General features: G+C 37.4%; 1 protein-coding gene and 1 long non-coding RNA gene across 2 annotated transcripts; one reads left to right on the top strand and one right to left on the bottom strand.

Annotated features, from left to right (window-relative positions):
• Nucleotides 1-7,623: 7,623 nt before the first annotated feature.
• LOX (lysyl oxidase) lies at nt 7,624-19,658 on the bottom strand. The gene is made up of 6 exons (XM_083356260.1): nt 18,898-19,658; nt 16,833-16,941; nt 13,394-13,531; nt 11,351-11,507; nt 8,225-8,320; nt 7,624-8,139 (listed from the first exon to the last, which is right to left on the bottom strand). The coding sequence occupies exons 1-6, from the start codon at nt 19,571-19,573 to the stop codon at nt 8,020-8,022; spliced, it is 1,296 nt and encodes a 431-aa protein (XP_083212386.1). The 5' UTR covers nt 19,574-19,658; the 3' UTR covers nt 7,624-8,019.
• LOC310636441 lies at nt 13,036-14,453 on the top strand. Its single transcript, XR_014491721.1, has 3 exons — nt 13,036-13,436; nt 13,870-13,941; nt 14,118-14,453. It is a non-coding gene; the product is annotated as an uncharacterized lncRNA (long non-coding RNA).
• Nucleotides 19,659-19,876: the final 218 nt, after the last annotated feature.

Below are 19,876 nucleotides of genomic sequence, written 5' to 3'. Positions count from 1 at the left end.
AATGAGCATGAGTATTTAGAGAGCCAATCAGGTGTCATCTTGTTTTGGCAGTGAGCCTATCAGATCACAGTAGGATCCAGTTATTGATGTCATGTACTGAAGCTGAGAGGAGGACATTTGTCAGTGTGTTATGTGATCGCTATCAAGTTGGTTGGGGTTTTTTTTCTTTCATTTAGTGAGCTTGTAAAACGTAATAAAATTAAAGTAATGGTGCAAAGAGTTGACTGATTGCCCAGAAAGCGATGTAAAATAGTATTATTAAGTGAACAAGGCTACAGTTATAAATTAGAAGAAAAATTGGTGGAAACTTAACCAAATGTGGCATCTCTACATTTTTTCCAAACGATTTGCACAATTTTGGCTACTACTGTAGCTATTTTACCACCATTATGAAAAGTTATTTTGGGGAACATGATCTTGTTTTCTGTTCTGCATTCTGGAGCCCTGTATTCTACCTCAATTCCCAGGCATATTTTTAAGAGGCCTGGGATTTCAGCGGCTGCTGCTACTGAACACAATTGGTATGATATTAATCAAGTATTCTAGAATGGGTGGTAGAATAACTATGGTTATCTGGAATACTCTGGAGGCTTTCAGAGGCACTGCCTCCACTGCATCTCCAAATGGGAGATCCTACCTGTGAAGCTGGGCTCTAGAAATCATGTGGGATTATTGACATGTAGTTAGATCCAGGCAGTAGCCTTGAGAGGTGGTCCCACAAACACTGAAAAATAAGGTAGTCCTCTCCTTCCTCAAAATACCATTGCTAGACTATATGGGATAACTTTCATCCTCTCTATTGACAAGGTAGTTGTGCTATAAGCTCAGAGAAACTCAAGGAAACAAATTATCTGGACCCCTTCCACTCAGGTTGCATGCTTGGGTACAGGACAGACAGAATTGATCACAATTATGGATAACCTCTGGTAGAAGGGTATGATGTGTCCATCTATATTATTTTCAACCTCTCAGTAGCTTTCAGTATTATGACAGTATGAGGGGATTAAGAATGGTTCCAACTGGTATTTATGAGAAGGGAAAAATTTATCCCAGAGCCTCTTCTTTGTGGAGTTCCTCACAGCTCGATATACTCTCCTTATTCTGTAATATCTACATGAAACATCTGAGTGAGATTATCCAGCAGTATGATTTTGAGTGGTGTTTGTTGGACTTCCTTCTGTATTCTCCATAAGAATTCTGTGCAGTTGATTAGATTGCAAGATTGCCTGCCCAAAAATCATTGAGTTTCCATGACTGGTGATGAATCTAGGTTTTTGTCATTTCTGGTTCAATATCACAACCACTACACCAAACTGACTCTCCTAGGTTTAAGGGCCAACGGGATTCATTAAATCCTCAGAACTCATGCTGCTGAAAAAAGGAAGTGCAGTTTTGGGGACAAAAACAGCACAAGTAGGTTTAAGCAGCAATCTACCTTTTAATAATACATCCAAAGTGGGGGGGGGACCCTCAAATCCCATTTGTCAACTGTTGAATGATTTGTCTGAAATGGTGCTTGGAGCCCAGATAGCAGCTAGCCAATCATGGATGATCTTGAAAAGCAAATTAGAATTAGGTCGTGGTTAATAATTGAGACATTCAGGGCTGTAAACTAGGCTACAAGATCAAATGCATCCTGGCAGAAGAAAGTAACCATGTTCATATCATTGTGAAGGAAATAACATGGCTGTATTCATGAAGTCCCCAGGTGTTAAATTCAATCTGGAGATACTTTTCCTTAGAATGTAATATTAAGATGGTTAAGGTAATTGTAATAGCATTATACAGTAGTTTGGAACCATTCCAAAATATGCTTAGTTTATATTAACAGAAATTGGTTTTTTTTTTCTAATTAAGTAGGATGTAGATGAAGAGTCTCTATAAAAATGTTCATGTATGCACATCTATGCAGTATTTCCATATAAAGTACCAAAATAAAAATAGATGTAGAAACTATACTTTTATGTGAGGCAGCAACATTGGTAAGATAGCAAGACAAGTGAGTTTTTAACCTTATGAGATCTGTTGGGATGAAATGTAACCATTTAATGCTACTTGCATTCAAAGAAATGCAAACACTGCTTGGTTTAAAGAAATGTCTGTACAATCCAGAACCATCTAGCAGATATAAATTCACCAGTAATACGTGGATCACAACCTGTTTTCACATCCAAACCACTGAGCTCCTATTCCTTCTTCACCATATCTTGTGCAGTCTTATATATTTTTATTAAGAGATTTGAAATGTCTCTCCATAAAAGAATGCCAGATCATAGACATAAAAGATTTAACTTATTAAAGATCTAGACTACATTTTGGTTGAAACTAGAGGAGACTTTGAGCGTTTGAAACATTTTTATTTGTCATTTTTCACATAAATTTGCAAACAGTATAAGAATATGGAAGTTCTGTGAAGAATACAATGTTAAGTGTATGATTAATTATAAATTACTTCATAGAAAGATGTTTAGATTTTAAAGTAAGATTCTTGAGAAAATAAGATATTTACTTTTTTCAGTTCAAGTTAAATATATAAGCACCTTTGTAATTTGTAGAATGTGAAAATATTTGTTGTGTTGAAAAGCACAGGATAGACCACTTTTAACGAAATGAATATAGCACTTTAGTTATATCCAGCTTGAAGTGATAGGAATGTATATAAATTTCCATTATTAATTTGTCATTTAAAAAAATATTTTAATGTAGTGCATCATTAAGTATTTGGCACAGCAAGGTTTCTGTTTTTAGTAAAAGTCATATAGATGGGTCAACCTCACTATGTGGAACACTCCTGTGATCTTTACCACATTCAGCGTTTCTTCCAAGTTGATAAGAAAGAAATATTCCTTATGATTTAGGAATTCTACTTCATTATTTAAGGTGAACAAAAATTCTTAAATTACAGCATCCTTCACAAAATAGTATCCTTTTCTGTTCAGGCCCTTTTCTGGATTCTACACACCCCTTCTGTTCACATAATAAATAACAGTTATTCTACGTTTATATATGAAAATATGGTTTTATCATAAGAAATAATGCATCTTTTACATTGTGATCCTGTATTGCAGTTACTCAATTGTCAGGCCAACTATCTCTTACATTACTAGAGAGATCAGCAACTTTCCTGAGGGACTGTAGTAGTTACTGATGTCACAACACCAGTTACAGTTCCTTGCTACAAAAATCTGGGTTGTTTTTTTTTAAACAGGAGCTTAGGTATAAACAATTCAAGTGGTTGACATGATAGTGCAACATATGTTAATGTGTGGTTGAGAATATGATCAGGACTGGCAGTTCAACATCCATTAAATAGATAAGGAGGCCTTGCCAGGTAGATACGAAGGATCCAATCTTGTGATTTTGTCCACACAGACTTGTGGGCACATTGCTTTAAGATAGAATAAATGCTTAATCTAAAAGGATGGAACAAATTATAGTGCTCATTGGATGAAGGTAAATTGCTAATTTTTGTCAATACAGTGTCGTAGGTGTTCCAGAGCAGATTTGGGGAAATTTGCTTTAGAATGGAAGGGAAACTCACCACAATTGGACAATGAAAGTTAAAAAGCACCCAAATGTTTGGGATTCTAACTATAAAATCTTTCCACAAAAAATATTTCATTTATTCCAAATGTTACATGTCATATAACATCATGTATATCACAATTTAAGAATTCTGTCAAGATGATTCAGTGAATGAGGATTTATATATCCATTTTGAGGAAAAATTTCAACCTGTTTTATCAGTAAGTTGATCTACTATTCCTTAGTACAGTTAACGGTGGTTCAAATTTGGTTTGGTCTACATAATATCCCAAGTAGAAATCTGAACTGCAACTTTATTCCCAAGTCTGTATAATACCTGGTTGATGCAGGTGCTTGCAGGTTTGAGTATATCTATATGAGCACATCTGTGCTTGCGTATATGTATAAAATAAATCATTTTGATTTCCTAAGCAAACACTTTAAAAGAACATTTTCTTGTATATTCATGAGGTGCAGAGACAAATCTGGGTAAGGCTCATTTTATGACTTCACCTGAATGTTTTTTTTTCCATGTAGCTAGAAACTAGATTTTATAATGGAACACAACATAAAAGCATCAAGCTTATGAACTTTTTTTTCTGGTGAGCATATATCATTTTCAATCTGTTATCCAAGTCCAATTCATGAGAAGTGGTTTCTAAACATCTGTAATTCAAAATCTTTCCAACATCTGTAATTGAAACTTTCCAGTTGAGGGAAAGGAAGGGGAGAAAATGCAAAGCGGTCTGCAGGAAGCACTGGAAGTAGACAAATGTGGTGTTTTAAAATATTGATATACTTTTTGGTTTAAGGTTATTTGCCTGCTAATGCTTTAAAAATAGAATCATTCTGTACGCAATTGGGTGTTTAAGCATTGTAAATTTGTCCTTTAAAATGAAGCCTACTTTTGTATATCTATTAGACAAAAAAAATGAAGCTTTGGTATTTGTGGAAGCTTCATCTTCCCTACCAATTTGTTCCACAACTACAGTTCCTTCCTATACTCTTCACAATCAATATTACATGACTGCATATCAAAGAACTATGAAATTATTCTATAATCCATACTATTTGGATACTAGTACCATTGACTGTTGGTAACAAAAAAATATTGCAAAGATTTTAGAACTTTCATGATACTATGAAGCAATGGGCCTATTGCTATTTAAACATAAACGTTTGAACTCCCATTAGACGTGCCTGAACCATCCAATGAAACTGAAAACAGTTCTTTGAGTATCTGCCTATGCTAGCACCCTTTATATTTCTAAAAAGCACTTTCAGATATTATACTGATTTCCAGTAGTCAATGGGAAAGTTATTTATATAAGTAGGTTAACTTCCTTTAGAATTCATTATTCTTTCTATAGAGTACCATTGTCTCACTGGTTTCAAAAGCTGGATAGCTTAATCAAACAAGCAATTCGTTTTGAAGAAGTTCTTAAGACTTCAGAGTCAGATTAAAATTCTTTGTATATATTCTGGTCCTTCTCATTTTTCAAAAGTGTTTACATCCTATTCAGTTTATAAAATAATTGCATCTCCAAACCTTGGGTATCAGTAAACCAATTTTCTTTCATCTTAGTATCTACAGAAAAAAAAGACAAGTTTATTATTAGGAACAGAATTCTGCATTACAAATAACAATTTTAAAAATACAGTAACTATTGTTAGCTATTAGGAATATGGTAAATTTCAGTTTAGAAATTCAATTTGGATGAGATTTGATTGAGTCATCAGAATATTATTTTAATCAAGACAATTCAATCTGAAAATTCAAATGATTTCTGATTATATACACATTATTCCAATTAAAACTGACGAGTCAACTCAAAAATTCAAACAGGATTATTAATCTGAATTGGATTTCAGCTAATCTGCCTACTCTTATTAGGTAATTGTCTTTTGTTTAAACTGTTTTTATAAACACTGCAGACAGAAGCACTAAACAGATAGCTCACTGTACTGGCACAAATGAAACACCCTTCCTAAAAGCAGGAAGGAGTAATGTAGTAGTATCTTTTAGGAGGCTTTCAGAGCTGCTTTAAAGGCTATCTCTGCTTGTCTGTGCATGCATACACAGGTAGTCCTCGACCTTCGACCACAATTGAGCCCAACATTTCTGTCGCTAAGTGAGATAGTTATTAAATGAGTTTTGCCCCATTTTACAACCTTGCTTGCCCCAGTTGCTAAGAGAATCACTGTAGCTGTTAAGTTAGTATCACAGTTGTTAAGCGAATCTGGCTTCCCCATTGACTTTGCTTGTCAGAAGATTAGAAAAGGCAATCACATGTCCCCGGGACAATGCAACCGTCATGAGTATCAGTCAGTTGCCAAGCCTCTGAATTTTGATCACGTGACCATGGGGGTGCTGCAGTGGTCCTAAGTGTGAAAAATGGTCACAAGTCATTTTGTTCAGTCCAGTTGTAACTTTGAATGGTCATTAAGTGAACTGTTGTAAGTCAGGGACTACCTGTACATTCTGCAGGGACCAATAGCACAGACAGCAACAGCTTTTGAAAGTAAAACAAACCTAAAGAATGCAGCTGCAGTACTTAAAACACATCTAGGTTTGTGCTAATGTTCTTCACCAAGCACTTTTGAATGCTTTTCCCATACTTAATATCCATTTGTGTAAATCTTTTGTAACTAACCTAAGTAGTCTGAGAAGACATTTGCTCTTTCCATTAAAAAAATCTGATTCCAAAGGAAGTTTATCTTCTTTCAAAATAATTTCCCGTGTTTAAACTTTAATTTTGAGATGTCAAAAATGTCAAATTATCACAGTCCTGCTAATAGAACTGGACTGCATTAGCTTGGACTGCAGCAAAAAAGTATGGTCCCTCCATTGATTCTGTAAACCAACCGTTGCTTCAAACTGACAGTGAAATTCAATTTGTTATTTGATAAATAGCATGTAGCGACAATATTGGTAGATGCCAAATGCTGAATTCTTGAATGCAAATTAAAGAATAAAGGGAAACAATAGAGAAAATGGCTCCAGAGAGATTATGGCAAAAGTTACATTGTTATAAATCATCTCAGTTACTGAAAGATTAATACCAAATTTGAGATGTGCAAATGCCATGGTTAGGTAGCTACTTAAATATTTATACCGAGAAGCATGACAAACTCTTCAGATATAGGCATGTTGGAAAATAGAAAATACTAAATTTCCTAATAACTACACAGGTGTTCTACTTTAAGATATATTTACATGATTCTGAGCTGGGGAAGTCAAAGTGGGTTATAATTGTGATGATAATCTATATTTTAAATAGATCAGCTACTATTAGGAATTTGTCAGTGTGTGCTAGGAATAAAAGCAGCTGTTTGTAAAATTCATGCAGCAGTTGGGAAGTATTAATCCCTTTAAACGTTCAAAACAGAATTTCTACAGAAGTATTTCATAAACAATCCAATTTGAGTATCATGCTTTGGCAAACAAAATCCAATCTGGCATTATTCTAGGTTCATTCTAGGCCACTCGATTAGACAGATTTATGGAAAAAATGAAAGTTAAGCAATTTCAGTTTTATAATAGAATGGATTTAACATGAAACCAAAACAAGTATAAATACAGGCAGACATAGGCCCAGTTCCAGATAGAAAATCATAATAGTACTCCAGAGCATATAGGGACTCAGAATGTAACACCTATCTGCAAATCTCTGAAGCAGCCATGTCTTTTCCCAGGATTGCATGTATTTCTGCACAGCAACTGGATGGAAAACATCTAGCTGCTTTAAAAAGTTACAGACAAGTCTCAGGTACTCTGCAAAACCTTTTGGGAACTGAATCTGAAGTACTGCACAGCCCTACTTTGTAAGGATTCAGTTCCATAAATATGGCTTGCAAAAGTAGCAACCTTTCAAAATGGCTGTATCTGTTTCCTGGTTTCATCCAAGTCATATCCCTGAAAGCAGATACATCTCTTTTATAAATTAATTCACAATGATGTACAGCCCCAATAGGCTACGCTTTTAAGCCTCTTCTTAAAACAACTTCCACTTTATTGAGGACAATAAATATTTTACTTTTAAAATGAATGTAATTCTCAATCATACCCGAACATTTTTGGGGGAGGGAGGCTTTGGCTAGAAAGTTAGTATTCTCAACCTGATATCCTCCACATATTAGATGACAGTTCGTTTTACAAAATATTTTACTTTACTGTAAATTCAAAAGTAATAAGGCAATTGTTTAAGGAAGGGTAATTTGAATAATAGGTAGCTCAAAAAAGTTCCTGGCTTGTGTGAAAATTTGTATAAGATTGATGCAGAATTCTACTTAAAAGAATAGCCATTGCATGGGAAGGAAAAAGAGTACACAAATCCCTTATAGAAGTATAGCACATAACTTTAGTTGAACATTGTGTCTGACAATTTCATTAAAAAATACTTTATATGCTTCCTATCATTACAATGCACTTTTATCTTCATGCTACATTTTACTAGTACTACTGCAAAATACTAGAAACAAACGAGAAAGAACTTACGGAGAAATTGAACACCCAGAGGCATATGCATGATGGCCTGTATAGCGGATATCACAACGTACAATGTTGTTCGAATAGTCTGATTCTGGTACCAAGTAACTCGGGTTGACGCTAACCTACAAAAGAAATACATGCTATACTTTACAGGTTTCATATAATCCTAAACATGTTTGGGCTTTTTAATTAATGAAATTTGATTACCTTTAAAATGTAATTTCCAGGTTTAACATCTGTAATATCAATCCACTGGCAATCTATATCAGCATTGTAGGTATCATAACAACCAGGACTCAGCCCCTAGAAATGTAATACTGATTTTTTAAACAAAAACCTGAGAGAATAACCATTTACAAATACAGTACAATAGACATATATTACTTGGAGAATATATAGTAACTTTTCTTCTGTAAAGATTATTGGTCTATTTTTGCCATATCTGAAGCCTTCAACTATCTTCAAATGCTGGCAAATTTTTCTTCTTGAAGTATTTAAAGTCTAATACTTCCCATAGGCTGGTCTAAAAGCAAACAGTGACATCCATTGGAATAAGCCAGTAAAACAAATTCTTATGTTGCTGTCCTCTTAACTGCTACGATGCTTGAATACCTTAAGACGATAGCTCCATTTAAGCTACAAATATAATCTTCACAATTTCCAATATACAAGATCTATCCCTTTCTCTACTATGAAATTATTCTAAGTGATATCTTGCCTGGTTCTAGTAAATGTATAATGTTTAGTCATAGACTATGTGTCATTTGGCAACAACAGTCTTGGCTATGGAAAGGAAGGTCATGGGTATATTAAATGCTGGCAGCTGAATGTATTTTTAGATTTGGAATCAGACTGCAGTTTTCAGTAATTGCTGAGGAAAATGCTTCATAAAATGAAGGTTTTTATAATGATTATCTTAAAATGAGATGAAGATAAATTCTTTAAAAAATTCAAAGTATGATACTATATTTAAGGCTTGATACAGTTGGTTACTTATTTGTAGCTGTGAGATAGATGCTGCAGAGACTAAATATTGCCAGTTGCATCCAGACTTAATATGCTTTAAGCCATGTCAATCAGAATATAGTCAAGGACAGTGCTGAAATTTATTATGATGCAATACAGTTCTATTAGCTATGGAAAAACTGAAGTAATGCTGCTGAAAAATGTATGTAAGAACAGGAGGATACATCTATAGCCAAGTCAAAATAATAGAAGAGAGAATGTCAGTAATTTTCACCTGAACAGGACTCTTAATACAAGAAATCTGAATCTGAATCAAATAATAGCATTAATAGTGGTATGTTCACTATTAATGCTATTACTTCTAAAATTTAGGTAATGTTGAAGCATAACTATTAGATTTTTGCAAATATACATCTAGTTTCATGTAGATGATATAAGAATATGATCTTTGCTGTTTCTTCCATTCAGACCCTTACTATTTTCTTGGCAAGTTTTTGGAAGTGGTTTCCCATGGCTAACTTCCTAGGCCTGAGGGCTGAAATTAAGTGCCTGGCCCAGGGTCAGTTTGTGACTTGGCTTTGTTCCTAGGGCAGAACTAGAAATCATTGTCTCCTGGTTTCTAGCCTGATGCCTTCACCACTACACCAAACTGGCCCTGTGCTACTTATTTGTAATACATATTATAATTTGATTATTTAAATTAATATTTAATAAAAAATATTCATGAAACACTGCTAGAGTATTGAGTATATACTTTAACTAAATGATTCATAACACTAAGGGCAGAAAGATACAAGCCGAAGCTGATGATAATGTTGACATTTCCTTTAAACCAATGCACCAAGAGAAGTGAGCAAAAGTTAATCTTAGCAAATCTGCTCATTAAAATTAAAGCAATAGCCACATCTCTTTTTCAGGCTTATGTGGAAGTTTCAAAAAATTCAGCAGCTTAAACAAATCGTAAAAACCAAGAATACTGCTCTTGTGCAGACTTCTTTCATATCATTTCCGATTCGCTGGATGGGGTAAAGTTGCCAAGGTTGAGAAAAACTGAGTTAAGTAATTCTCTGTACCAAGCTTTAAAATGCAATAAACCTTTGAAAAGGATCTATAATTACTGATATAATACTATATATCAACATTAAATTGAAATTTTTTTAAGGAAAGAAATTGCTAAATTTGAACATGATTATACTCAATTTAATCTGATGTTATAATCAATGAAAATTAATAGCAACCTGGAAATGAAATTTACTTCAAAATCATTATGATTTTAATGATCTTGATTATTTGCATTACATATTTCAAGTGAGTAAAACAATTCATTTACAAACTATTGCTATATACTAGAGCTGTATCCCAAAAGGCAACAGATTAATCAAGATTAGGTTCATAATTATGCAGTGTTAGAATTTTTATTCTCATTCTTTATTTTGAGGGAAGATTATCAAGAACTGTTGCCCATTTTTAAGAAAACTTAACACTAAGATCCCCAGAGCAATTCTTCATAGATAAGAGGAGACTGGATAGCCACTTGTCTGAAATGATATGGAAACTCCTACTTGAGCAGGGGGCTGGACTAGAAGACCTCCATTATCCCTTCCAGCTCTATTCTGATTATTAGAATTCTTTGTACTATTCTGTTAAGGTTACTAGTAGTCCTGGACTTAACTGTATTACCATAATTGAGTTAGTTTATTGAATGTATTGAATTGAGCCTGGAAAGATGGTTGTAACTCATTGCACTCATAAGTTGGGGTTCTCATATGACTGGAAGTAATTTTCCAAGCCTTTTTTGTGGAGATTGCTCAGCAAATACAGCGGTCATTAAGCAAATGTAGCTGGTAGCTAGTTGTTAATGGGAGTTTTTTTTTGTTGGAAACAGCAAATAATGTCAGAAACTAGCAAACAACATTGTGAATCCCAGTCATGTGACCGTAGAATGCTGTGACCAATCATAAAGCTGACCCACCCAACATATAGTCATGTGATCCTAGGGGCAAAAGCGCAACCATTTTATGACAGCCAGGGATGATTTGCATCCCATCACACACAAATATCATGGCTGCCGTAATTTTAGTCATAAAACAACTAATCATAAAGTGAAAACTATCTGTAGGAGTTATTCTACTGGCAATAGATTGGAAAGATGTTACTCACCATTCCTAAAGGAACTTAAATATCAGCTTTCACTGACTCTATTCCTAACTATTTTCTTGATAGATTAAGCATTTTAAAACTAAATCAAAAGATGTAAAACTGTTCATGATGTACTTCTTTGTAATGCAGTTTCATAAATAGAAAATGATAACTGATATTAATCTAAAGTCTATTTGAAGAGCAGCAATATTAATAACTACACCTTACCTGTGTATGGGCTGTACATGCAAATCGCCTATAGTATCCATAGTCACAAGAAGTGTCTTCAAGACAAAAACTTGCTTTGTGTCCTTCAGCTACTCTCCTATGTGAGCTTGCTTCAAGTAAGTCATAGTGACTGAATTCATCCATGCTATGATAATGTCTGTTAATAAATTAACAAACAACATCTCTTTAACCCATTGTATCAGGAATTAATACCTTAATAATAATTTGGCCCAACAAGGCTATGGCCAAAATAATGTTTCCCTGAATTTTAAATATTGCATTATTTAGATCTGTTAGGTAAATATTTTGAAGCCCAGTGATACTATTGTCTACATAATAAAATTCCAATGATTATAATAAAATATAGTTTTTAAGAAAGTGGTCTTATATTGTTTGTTTAAAATCCAAATAGACAAATGTTATTTCCAATTTTCCTATTAGATTAATTAAGGGGCTAAATACAGAAAGTAGAATCACCCACTATTAGTCTTGTTTTAACAATGTATCCAACTAAAAATATTTGTGTTATTCTCATAAATTCAAGATCCTTCTCTTTATGAAATGTTTTTTTTTATAACGGACATAGTAAATACCATATTTTTCCATCTATAAGACGCAACCTTGTATAAAACGCTCTGGCATGTGAGTTTCTCCACACCGATCAGCTATTCAGCGGAGCGCAAAACAGCTGAGCTGGCAAATCTGGAGGTTTGGCCGGCTGACAATCTTGCCCCCTCCCCCCACCCCCGGTAGTGGCAAGCCCACAGGGGCTTGACACCTGCACCAGGCAGCATGGCAACCCACACAGGCATGCCCTAGGCTGCCGAGGTTACCATTATTTTTCCATGTATAAGACACTCCACTTGTATAAGACGCACCTGATTTTTGAACGGGGTGTTTGCAGGAAAAAATGGCGTCTTATACATGGAAAAATACGGTATGCAAAATAAATTAAAATTAAGGTCTCTTGGTTTATCTTCTGGTTCTACATATATCTTCTGTTTCTACAAACAAAAATTTTTTTTTGTTTGTTTTTTGTTTTGTACACTGTAGTTCTATTGTCATTTCATAAACTAGTGGTCCACCATTTTCCATTAACTGTGCTATTGCTGTTTATGGCCATTATATCAAGCTACAAAAATCTGGTTAGCTATACCTTTTTACTGGCCTTTAATTGTCACCTGGATTTTTGCAGCCCAGATTTGATGGTCCAAATCTCAGAGTCCCGTAATCAGGTATCTCCTAGGCATTTTGGAATTGCAAATACTAGAAATCCCAGGCCACATATATTCTTCTTACTCTGGCTGGGAATTCTTTCTAGTTCTGGTGTATCTAAAAAGCATCAGGTTGAGGAACCCTGAGATATTGAATAGAAAATGAAATCACATACACTACAAAATGAATATCACTTTAATGATCTAAAGTCATAAAGATTGCCAACTAGAAGGTAAGGACCAAAAGCTATATTCTGATTTTTTACTAGTGTTTTCATAAAAAAAGGAAGTTAACTGTTATCTCTGCAGTATTTTTATATGCAGATAATTCATGTTTACACAGGACTCCACATTAGATACCTTTACCCAATAATGCCTCCATTCCAATATTTAAATCTAATTCAACCTTTCTTTTCAATTAAATTTGATTATTAAAGTTTATGCAAACATTATGGTGCTACTTATTTTTGATATTCTAGTATTATGTTTACACCCAAATTATGCACCATTTTTATATATTAAACTAAGCAATTCATTTTGATATCTAAAATACACCATAATTGAATTATAAATCAAAGGAAAATGGTTATTCAGAGAAGATGGGTGCACTATCATTCTAATCTATTGATAATTCCTTAAAGAAGGTGCAACTTTTCTGAATTTACAGTGCAACCCAGGAAAAGACATAAGGAGGGCAAACAAGTATGATATGCAGGCTCATGCTTGCTCCAAATTATCCTTTGATGTTTTTCACACAGCAGCAGCAAGAAGAGTGGAACGGATAAAAACAAACATAATTTAAAAGTACCGTACTGAACACTTCACTCACTGATGACAGCTGTGCCATTCCCATGAGTATCGTGGTCGGCTTGGTAAGAAATCAGATGTACCTTGATTTTTCACTCTCTGCGGAAATCTCAGAAGTACTCGGTTATCATAGTCTCTAACATCTGATCTATAAGCTGAGCTGCAAGAATATGCATATGAAAAGAGTGAAATAGTTTAAAAAGTAGCTCTTAGTTTAAAATGTCACATTTATACTTTCGTGTAGTTGAATACATCCTCCTGGAATTCATCAATGTTTAATGCAGCTTTTATCAGTGAAAACAATGGAGAGTCAAGTTGATCAGGACTAACATAAATCCCATTAGTTTCAATGGTCCATCTTAAACATGATTAACAAGTGGACTTTCAACCCACTGAAAATCCACTGTTTGTAAGATTCTAAAGCTGCTAAACTATTTTTATGGAATATCTACATTAGAAAAAGACTGCAATTTAATTGATGTTTCTCATTCTTTCTAGATAACAAAGACATGGATATTTTTTAGTTGAATCAGGCTTTCATTGACAGGAAACGTGGAACTACTCTCAGCGGTATAACAAATTCTTCTGTATCAGAGTTCATAACTTCAAAGATATTTCCATTTTTATTTAATTAATAATTTTATTTAGTTCTACATAAAATACAGCCAAATTCTACTTGTGGACTCTTTTGAATACTTTTTCAAATTAATGTTCTTCTTTTGATTAAGGTTTTCTTTTTCTTTCAGAAATTACGGAATTAAGAATTAAGGAGAAATTTCCTGACAGTGAGAACAATTAAATCAGTGGAACGACTTGCCTCTAGAAGTTGTGGGTGTTCCAACAACGGAGGTTTGTATGAAGAGATTGGACAACCATTTGTCTGAAATGGTATAGGATTTCCTGCTTGGGCAGGGGCTTGGTCTAGGAAACTTTCAAGGTCCCTTCCAAATCTGTTATTCTGTTATTGACCCACCCAGTCCAATGTTTCTACAAATTTGTTTCTACCTATTCTTTCTGTTGTTGACGCCCCTTGGTTCTTTAGTTCTTTCTTCCCCAATCAATTTCAGCAGAATTCATTTGTCTTGTCAATAATTTTTCTGATTAAAAGAAAAACTCAACAGAAAAAAATAGCTGGAATTGTGTGATATTCCTAGTTTTATCTATAGTTTCATTCCATTTCCATTAATTCCGTAGATTTACAGCTATATTTAAGAAAAAGTACTTGCCACAGGTATAATATTAATCAAATCTACACTAACATTGCAATGAATTGGTTTGAGTTATAAAAATCAATTTGAAACATAGCTCTAAATGTTGCAGGATACAGTCTGGGTTGGTCAGCGGCACCAGAGGTTGTGTCTTCCGAGCTTTCAGACTTGTGCTGGAGCCCATCCACGGGGAACGTCTCCCTAGAAGTTCTCTCCAGTTCCCCGAGGATGGGCCCCAGCACGAGTCCCAAAGCTTGGAAGACTAAATCTCTGGTCCCGGTGACCGACCCAGATTGGATCCTGCAACATTATCCTGGGACACATATATTCGCCTTCGTTCATATAACTTTAAATGTTAATGGATATTTTTTTACAATTGCTATGGTCAAACATGAACCAATCACGTGTAGGTTGTAGCTCTGTTCATAAATTAGCTTGCAACATGTCTACTGGAAGCAAGTCTCATCCAGTTCAATTGGGCTTAATTTCAAATCTCTTTCTCTCTCCCTCATATTAAGTCTATGCAAAGGATCCAAAAGCAGTGCTTCACAAATTGAAGCTTTTTAGTGTTTAAGCAGCAACATCCTTTCAAACCTTGTTGTCTGCTTTGGAAACTGTCCTTGGTGTTTTTTTCATCTGTGTGCCTACAAACTGTAGCTCTCTACAGGCACATGATTTTTGCTTAGCAGTTGTATCTCCAGGCACATTAATATGCAAACAACTGGACACAGCTTTCAAACTTGCAGCACAAACCTTGTAGAGGGCACAACTACTTCAAGCTTCCGAGAGAGGTACTTTGCAAGATCCAATCTAAGTTAGCCACCAGGGCCAAAGGTTTATTCCTCCAAGCTTTGGGGCTCGTGCCAGATCAGGGTACCCTCTCTCTCTCCAGAATATGTGCACTGGGCTGTTCTTGTATTTATATGGCTCCTGCTTTTGTGTTTTTAATTGGAGTATTGATCAATGGCTATTAAGTTATTATTTTCTTGTGCCACTGCGCCCTCAGCTCCTATGTTGATAGACTGGTGGTAGATCAGCATTCCTACTGACTGACAAGGGGCCCGTTTCCCAGGCTTCAATCATTTCTCTGGCTATCTTTTGTCCCTGCTCACACAACTATCAAAGTAATTGTGAAATTGAATGTCCTTGTTCACTGCGACTACAAATGAGACTTGAACTTATTGGTAGCCTCACATTGCAATGAACAAGGACATGCATTTAATTTCATACCTACTGTGAATGTTGGGCGAGCAGGGACAAAACTAGCCAGTGAAACAATTGAAGCCTGAGAAATCAATAGGGAAGCCCCTTGTCAGCTTGGAAGAGTAAACCTTTGGTCCTGGTGACCGACTTAGACTGGATCCTGTAACATTATCCTGGGACACATATATATTATCTTTATTCGTGAGAGGTGCTTTGTTCTGAAGGACTTCTTCTAAGATGTATTATCATCTTATAGCTTTATCCTAATGCATGTTTATGAAAGCCCCACTGCATTTAATATAACTTACTTCCACATGTATGCATTCGATTACAGCTTCATTATGAAATGAATTGCACTGATTGTGATTTGGTATCTGATTATCAATTAATCTAGATGCTGAAAAGCAATGAGTTAAAAATAGATTAGAGTAGGGAGATAGCTGATAAATACACTGGAAATTACAATAATCAAACAGCAATTTAAAAACCACTTTGTTCTGTTGCATACAAAGCAATGCGCTCAATAAAATCCTTCTTTTCAAAAATTAATAAAGCTCTGGATTAATGAAAAACAGATCCTAGTATGAAAATAATTCCTAAACAATCAGGGCATGGAAACCTTGTGTAGCTTGGTCATCAAGCTTTCAGCAGACATTAATAAAAACAGTATGTTTTATGAATTGGAATAGTAAAGGAATTTTCTCGACTGCTTAAATTCTACTGAAAACATGTCTATTTCCCTCTTGTTACGTTACCAGTGCAATTCAAAATCTTTGGTAATGTATCCTGGACACAAAACGATAATGTTCAAACAATATGTGCCTCAGAAAGTTAATTTGCTTATAAACCTGTATTCTGTAGTTTAGCCTTCTTCAATCTAGCATTCTCCAAATATGTAAGGATTACTAGAATTCCCAGTCAACATGGGGAAAGATTGGGATACTGGGAGTTGTATTCCCCCCAAATCTGTAGATTTTTCTGATTGGGAAAGACTTTCTAACCAACAGATATTTTATGAGCATATGAAATCAAAGCCATCCCTGTACTTACCTAGCGAGGCAATTCTCTTCAGCAGCACACCTCAGGTTGTACATAGATGTCTTTTGGACATAAGTAGCTGCTTGGATGTAATAAGGATCTGGCACTAAATCTGGCAACCCTGCAGGGCATTAAATCACACACAAATATACAAAAAATAGATCAGGCCGAGACAATTTTGGCAAATTTCACTCCTGAAAAAGGCAGCAAAGTTGCAGTTTCTAGTCATGGTATGACAAATTGGGAACCTATAAGGTAAAGGTAAAGGTTCTCCCGCACATGCGTGCTAGTTGTTTCCAACTCTAGGGGCCCGGTGCTCATCTCCGTTTCAAAGCCGAAGAGCCAGCGCTTGTCCGAGGACTTCTCTGTGGTCATGTGGCCGGCATGACTAGACGCCAAAGGCGCACGGAACGCTGTTACCTTCCCACCGTAGTGGTCCCTATTTTTCTACTTGCATTTTTACGTGCTTTCAAACTGCTAGGTTGGTAGAAGCTGGGACGAGTAACAGGCGCTCACTCTGTTACGCGGCACTCGGGATTCGACCCACCAAACTGCCGACCTTCTGACCGACAAGCTCAGCATCCTAACCCACTGAGCCACCACGTCCCTCTGGGAACCTATACACATGGTCATTTAATAAGACCAAAAATCACTTTTCAGAAGATCAAAAGAAACATTTAAATACAACGTGTCTTCCAGATTGAAACTATTATACCACATATGATCCTGTAAAATATTTTTCTCATAAGGCCACCAGCTGATGAAAACAGTAAGTTTGTCTGATACCAGAAATGTGCCTAGAACAAGCTCAGCATCCTAACCCACTGAGCCACCGCGTCCCTCTGGGAACCTATACACATGGTCATTTAATAAAACCAAAAATCACTTTTCAGAAGATCAAAAGAAACATTTCAATACGTGTCTTCCAGATTGAAACTATTATACCACATATGATCCTGTAAAATATTTTTCTTATGTATCTTAAAGGCATTTTTCTCATAAGGCCACCAGCTGATGAAAACAGTAAGTTTGTCTGATACCAGAAATGTGCCTAGAACAATAAATTATGCTTGTTGTCTTAGGCAACAATAGATATTCTCAAACAAAAGGCCGTGAACATCCGTTAAGTCGGCGACATTAACTCAATTACAACCAAACAGGAGCCTCAAAACGATGCCAAAGCAGCCTATCTTGAATTTGAGTGTTCTTATCTAAACTTACATTACTACTTTTCAAGTTTGACTGGGTCCCCTCCAGATAGCAAGCACTTGAAATAATAACCTTGACTACCATACCTACAAAGCTTTCTTCTTGCCACGGAATGGTCGCATCTAAAGTCAAGGGCAAGCTGATTTAAGTTCTAATGAATGTATATGCAAAAAAGCATTGGAATCCAGCTAAGAAAAATGAACCACCGCTAATAATTACAACTTTTTTTCCTCGTTCAAAAATTCCACCTCCGAATTGTCGCTGCTCTAGAAAAAGGAGGGGTCTCTGCCTTTCTCTCTTCATAGCCCCCAGCATCGGGAGGGGGGGGGGGGTTAGTGGTTTCGCATTACTTCACTCTCACGACATCTTCTTTTCTAGCGCAAGTTTTCCCCACCGACTACCGGGCGAGGGGGGAGACTTGGGACCAGATGGTGGTCAGCGGATGTGGGGCTGGCCGAGGTGAAATCCCGCAGACTGCCGGGAAGGGAGGGCCTTGCCACGCGGCTGGGTTGGATCTGGGGGGTGGGGTGGGGAGCTCGCTTTTTGGAGGGCCACCGCGACGGACTTAAGCGGCTAATTCAGTTATCTGCAGGCAGACATTAAATAGCTTCCTTAGAGCAGCGTTTCCCAACCTTAGGAACTTGAAGATGCGTGGACTTCAACTCCCAGAATTCCCCAGCCAGCATAGCTGGCTGGGGAATTCTGGGAGTTGAAGTCCACGCATCTTCAAGTTCCTAAGGTTGGGAAACGCTGCCTTAGAGCAGACGTGCAACTCTTGGCCCTCGTTCCTTTTTTTTTTTAAAGCCGCGGGCGACCGCAAAGCCAAGGCAAACCTGCCCCACCGCCTGGTTGCAATGCGCGCCCTTACCGTATTGAAAATAGCCGGTGCCGTAGCCCGGCCGGTAGCGGCCTCTCTGAGGGGGCCGTTCATAGGTATCGTGGTAGTTATAATAAGGGTTGTCGTCCGTGTACTTGTACGGGTTGTAGGGATCGTCCCCCACCATGACATCTCCGCGGGGCGGCTGCCGGAGATTGCTTAGAGAAAAGCCAGTCTCGTTGCTCGCCCTGGCGGGGGCGCTCTCCGCGGGGCTCCCTTGCGCTCGGCTTCGGGAGCTGGCGCTACCTTCGGCCCTGCGGGTCCCGTCCGTGCCGTTTCTGCCGGACGGTTGCCGGTAACCGGCTTGGAACCAGTACCGCGCCTCCGGTTTTCGGGTGGCGGGGGCGTCTCCGCCTGCGGCGGTTGCCGGCGCCCTGCGAGGAGAAGTGCCGTTGCCCCTGAGGAGCAAAACGTGGCCGCCTCGCGCGGGCTCCTGGCTCAGCCTAGGCCGCGCGGGTTGATACTGGGAGCCGACGCTGAGGAGGCTGTACACCTGCCCGTTGTTCTCCCATTGAATCCGCTGTCTCCACACGGCGGGAGGGGGGGGTGGCGCTGGATTCCTCGGGGGCATGCCGTCCGCCGGCGGCCACAGAAGGCAACTCCAGAAGAAGCACGCTTGCAGCTGGGCAAGGCCCAGGAGAAGCGGAGTCCGGGAATTGAGGCGCATGGCGACGGCGTGGGTCTCTCGACAAGCGAGGCGGGAACTCCACTCGACGACACTGCCGGACTGGGGGAAAGGAGAGCGCGCTCCAAGCTCCCTTCCAAAGCCTGTTATTCTGTCAGGTTCAAAAGTAGCAGTTGGCAGCTTTCCTCTTTTCTTTTCCCAGCTACTGACCTCCGAGTTATTTTTGCGCTCAGCCCAAAGATAGGGAGTCCCACCTCGTTCTCTTTCTTTTCCTCCCCGTGCTCTCTTTCGCAGTGAGATGGGCTTGGGGAGGAGCAGCAGCCTTCGCCTCGTCCTCGCTTTCGC

Source organism: Vipera ursinii (assembly GCF_947247035.1).
Source record: "Vipera ursinii genome assembly, chromosome: 2".
Classification (NCBI taxonomy): Eukaryota; Metazoa; Chordata; class Lepidosauria; order Squamata; family Viperidae; genus Vipera; species Vipera ursinii.
This window is presented reverse-complemented; position numbering and strand designations above follow the sequence as displayed.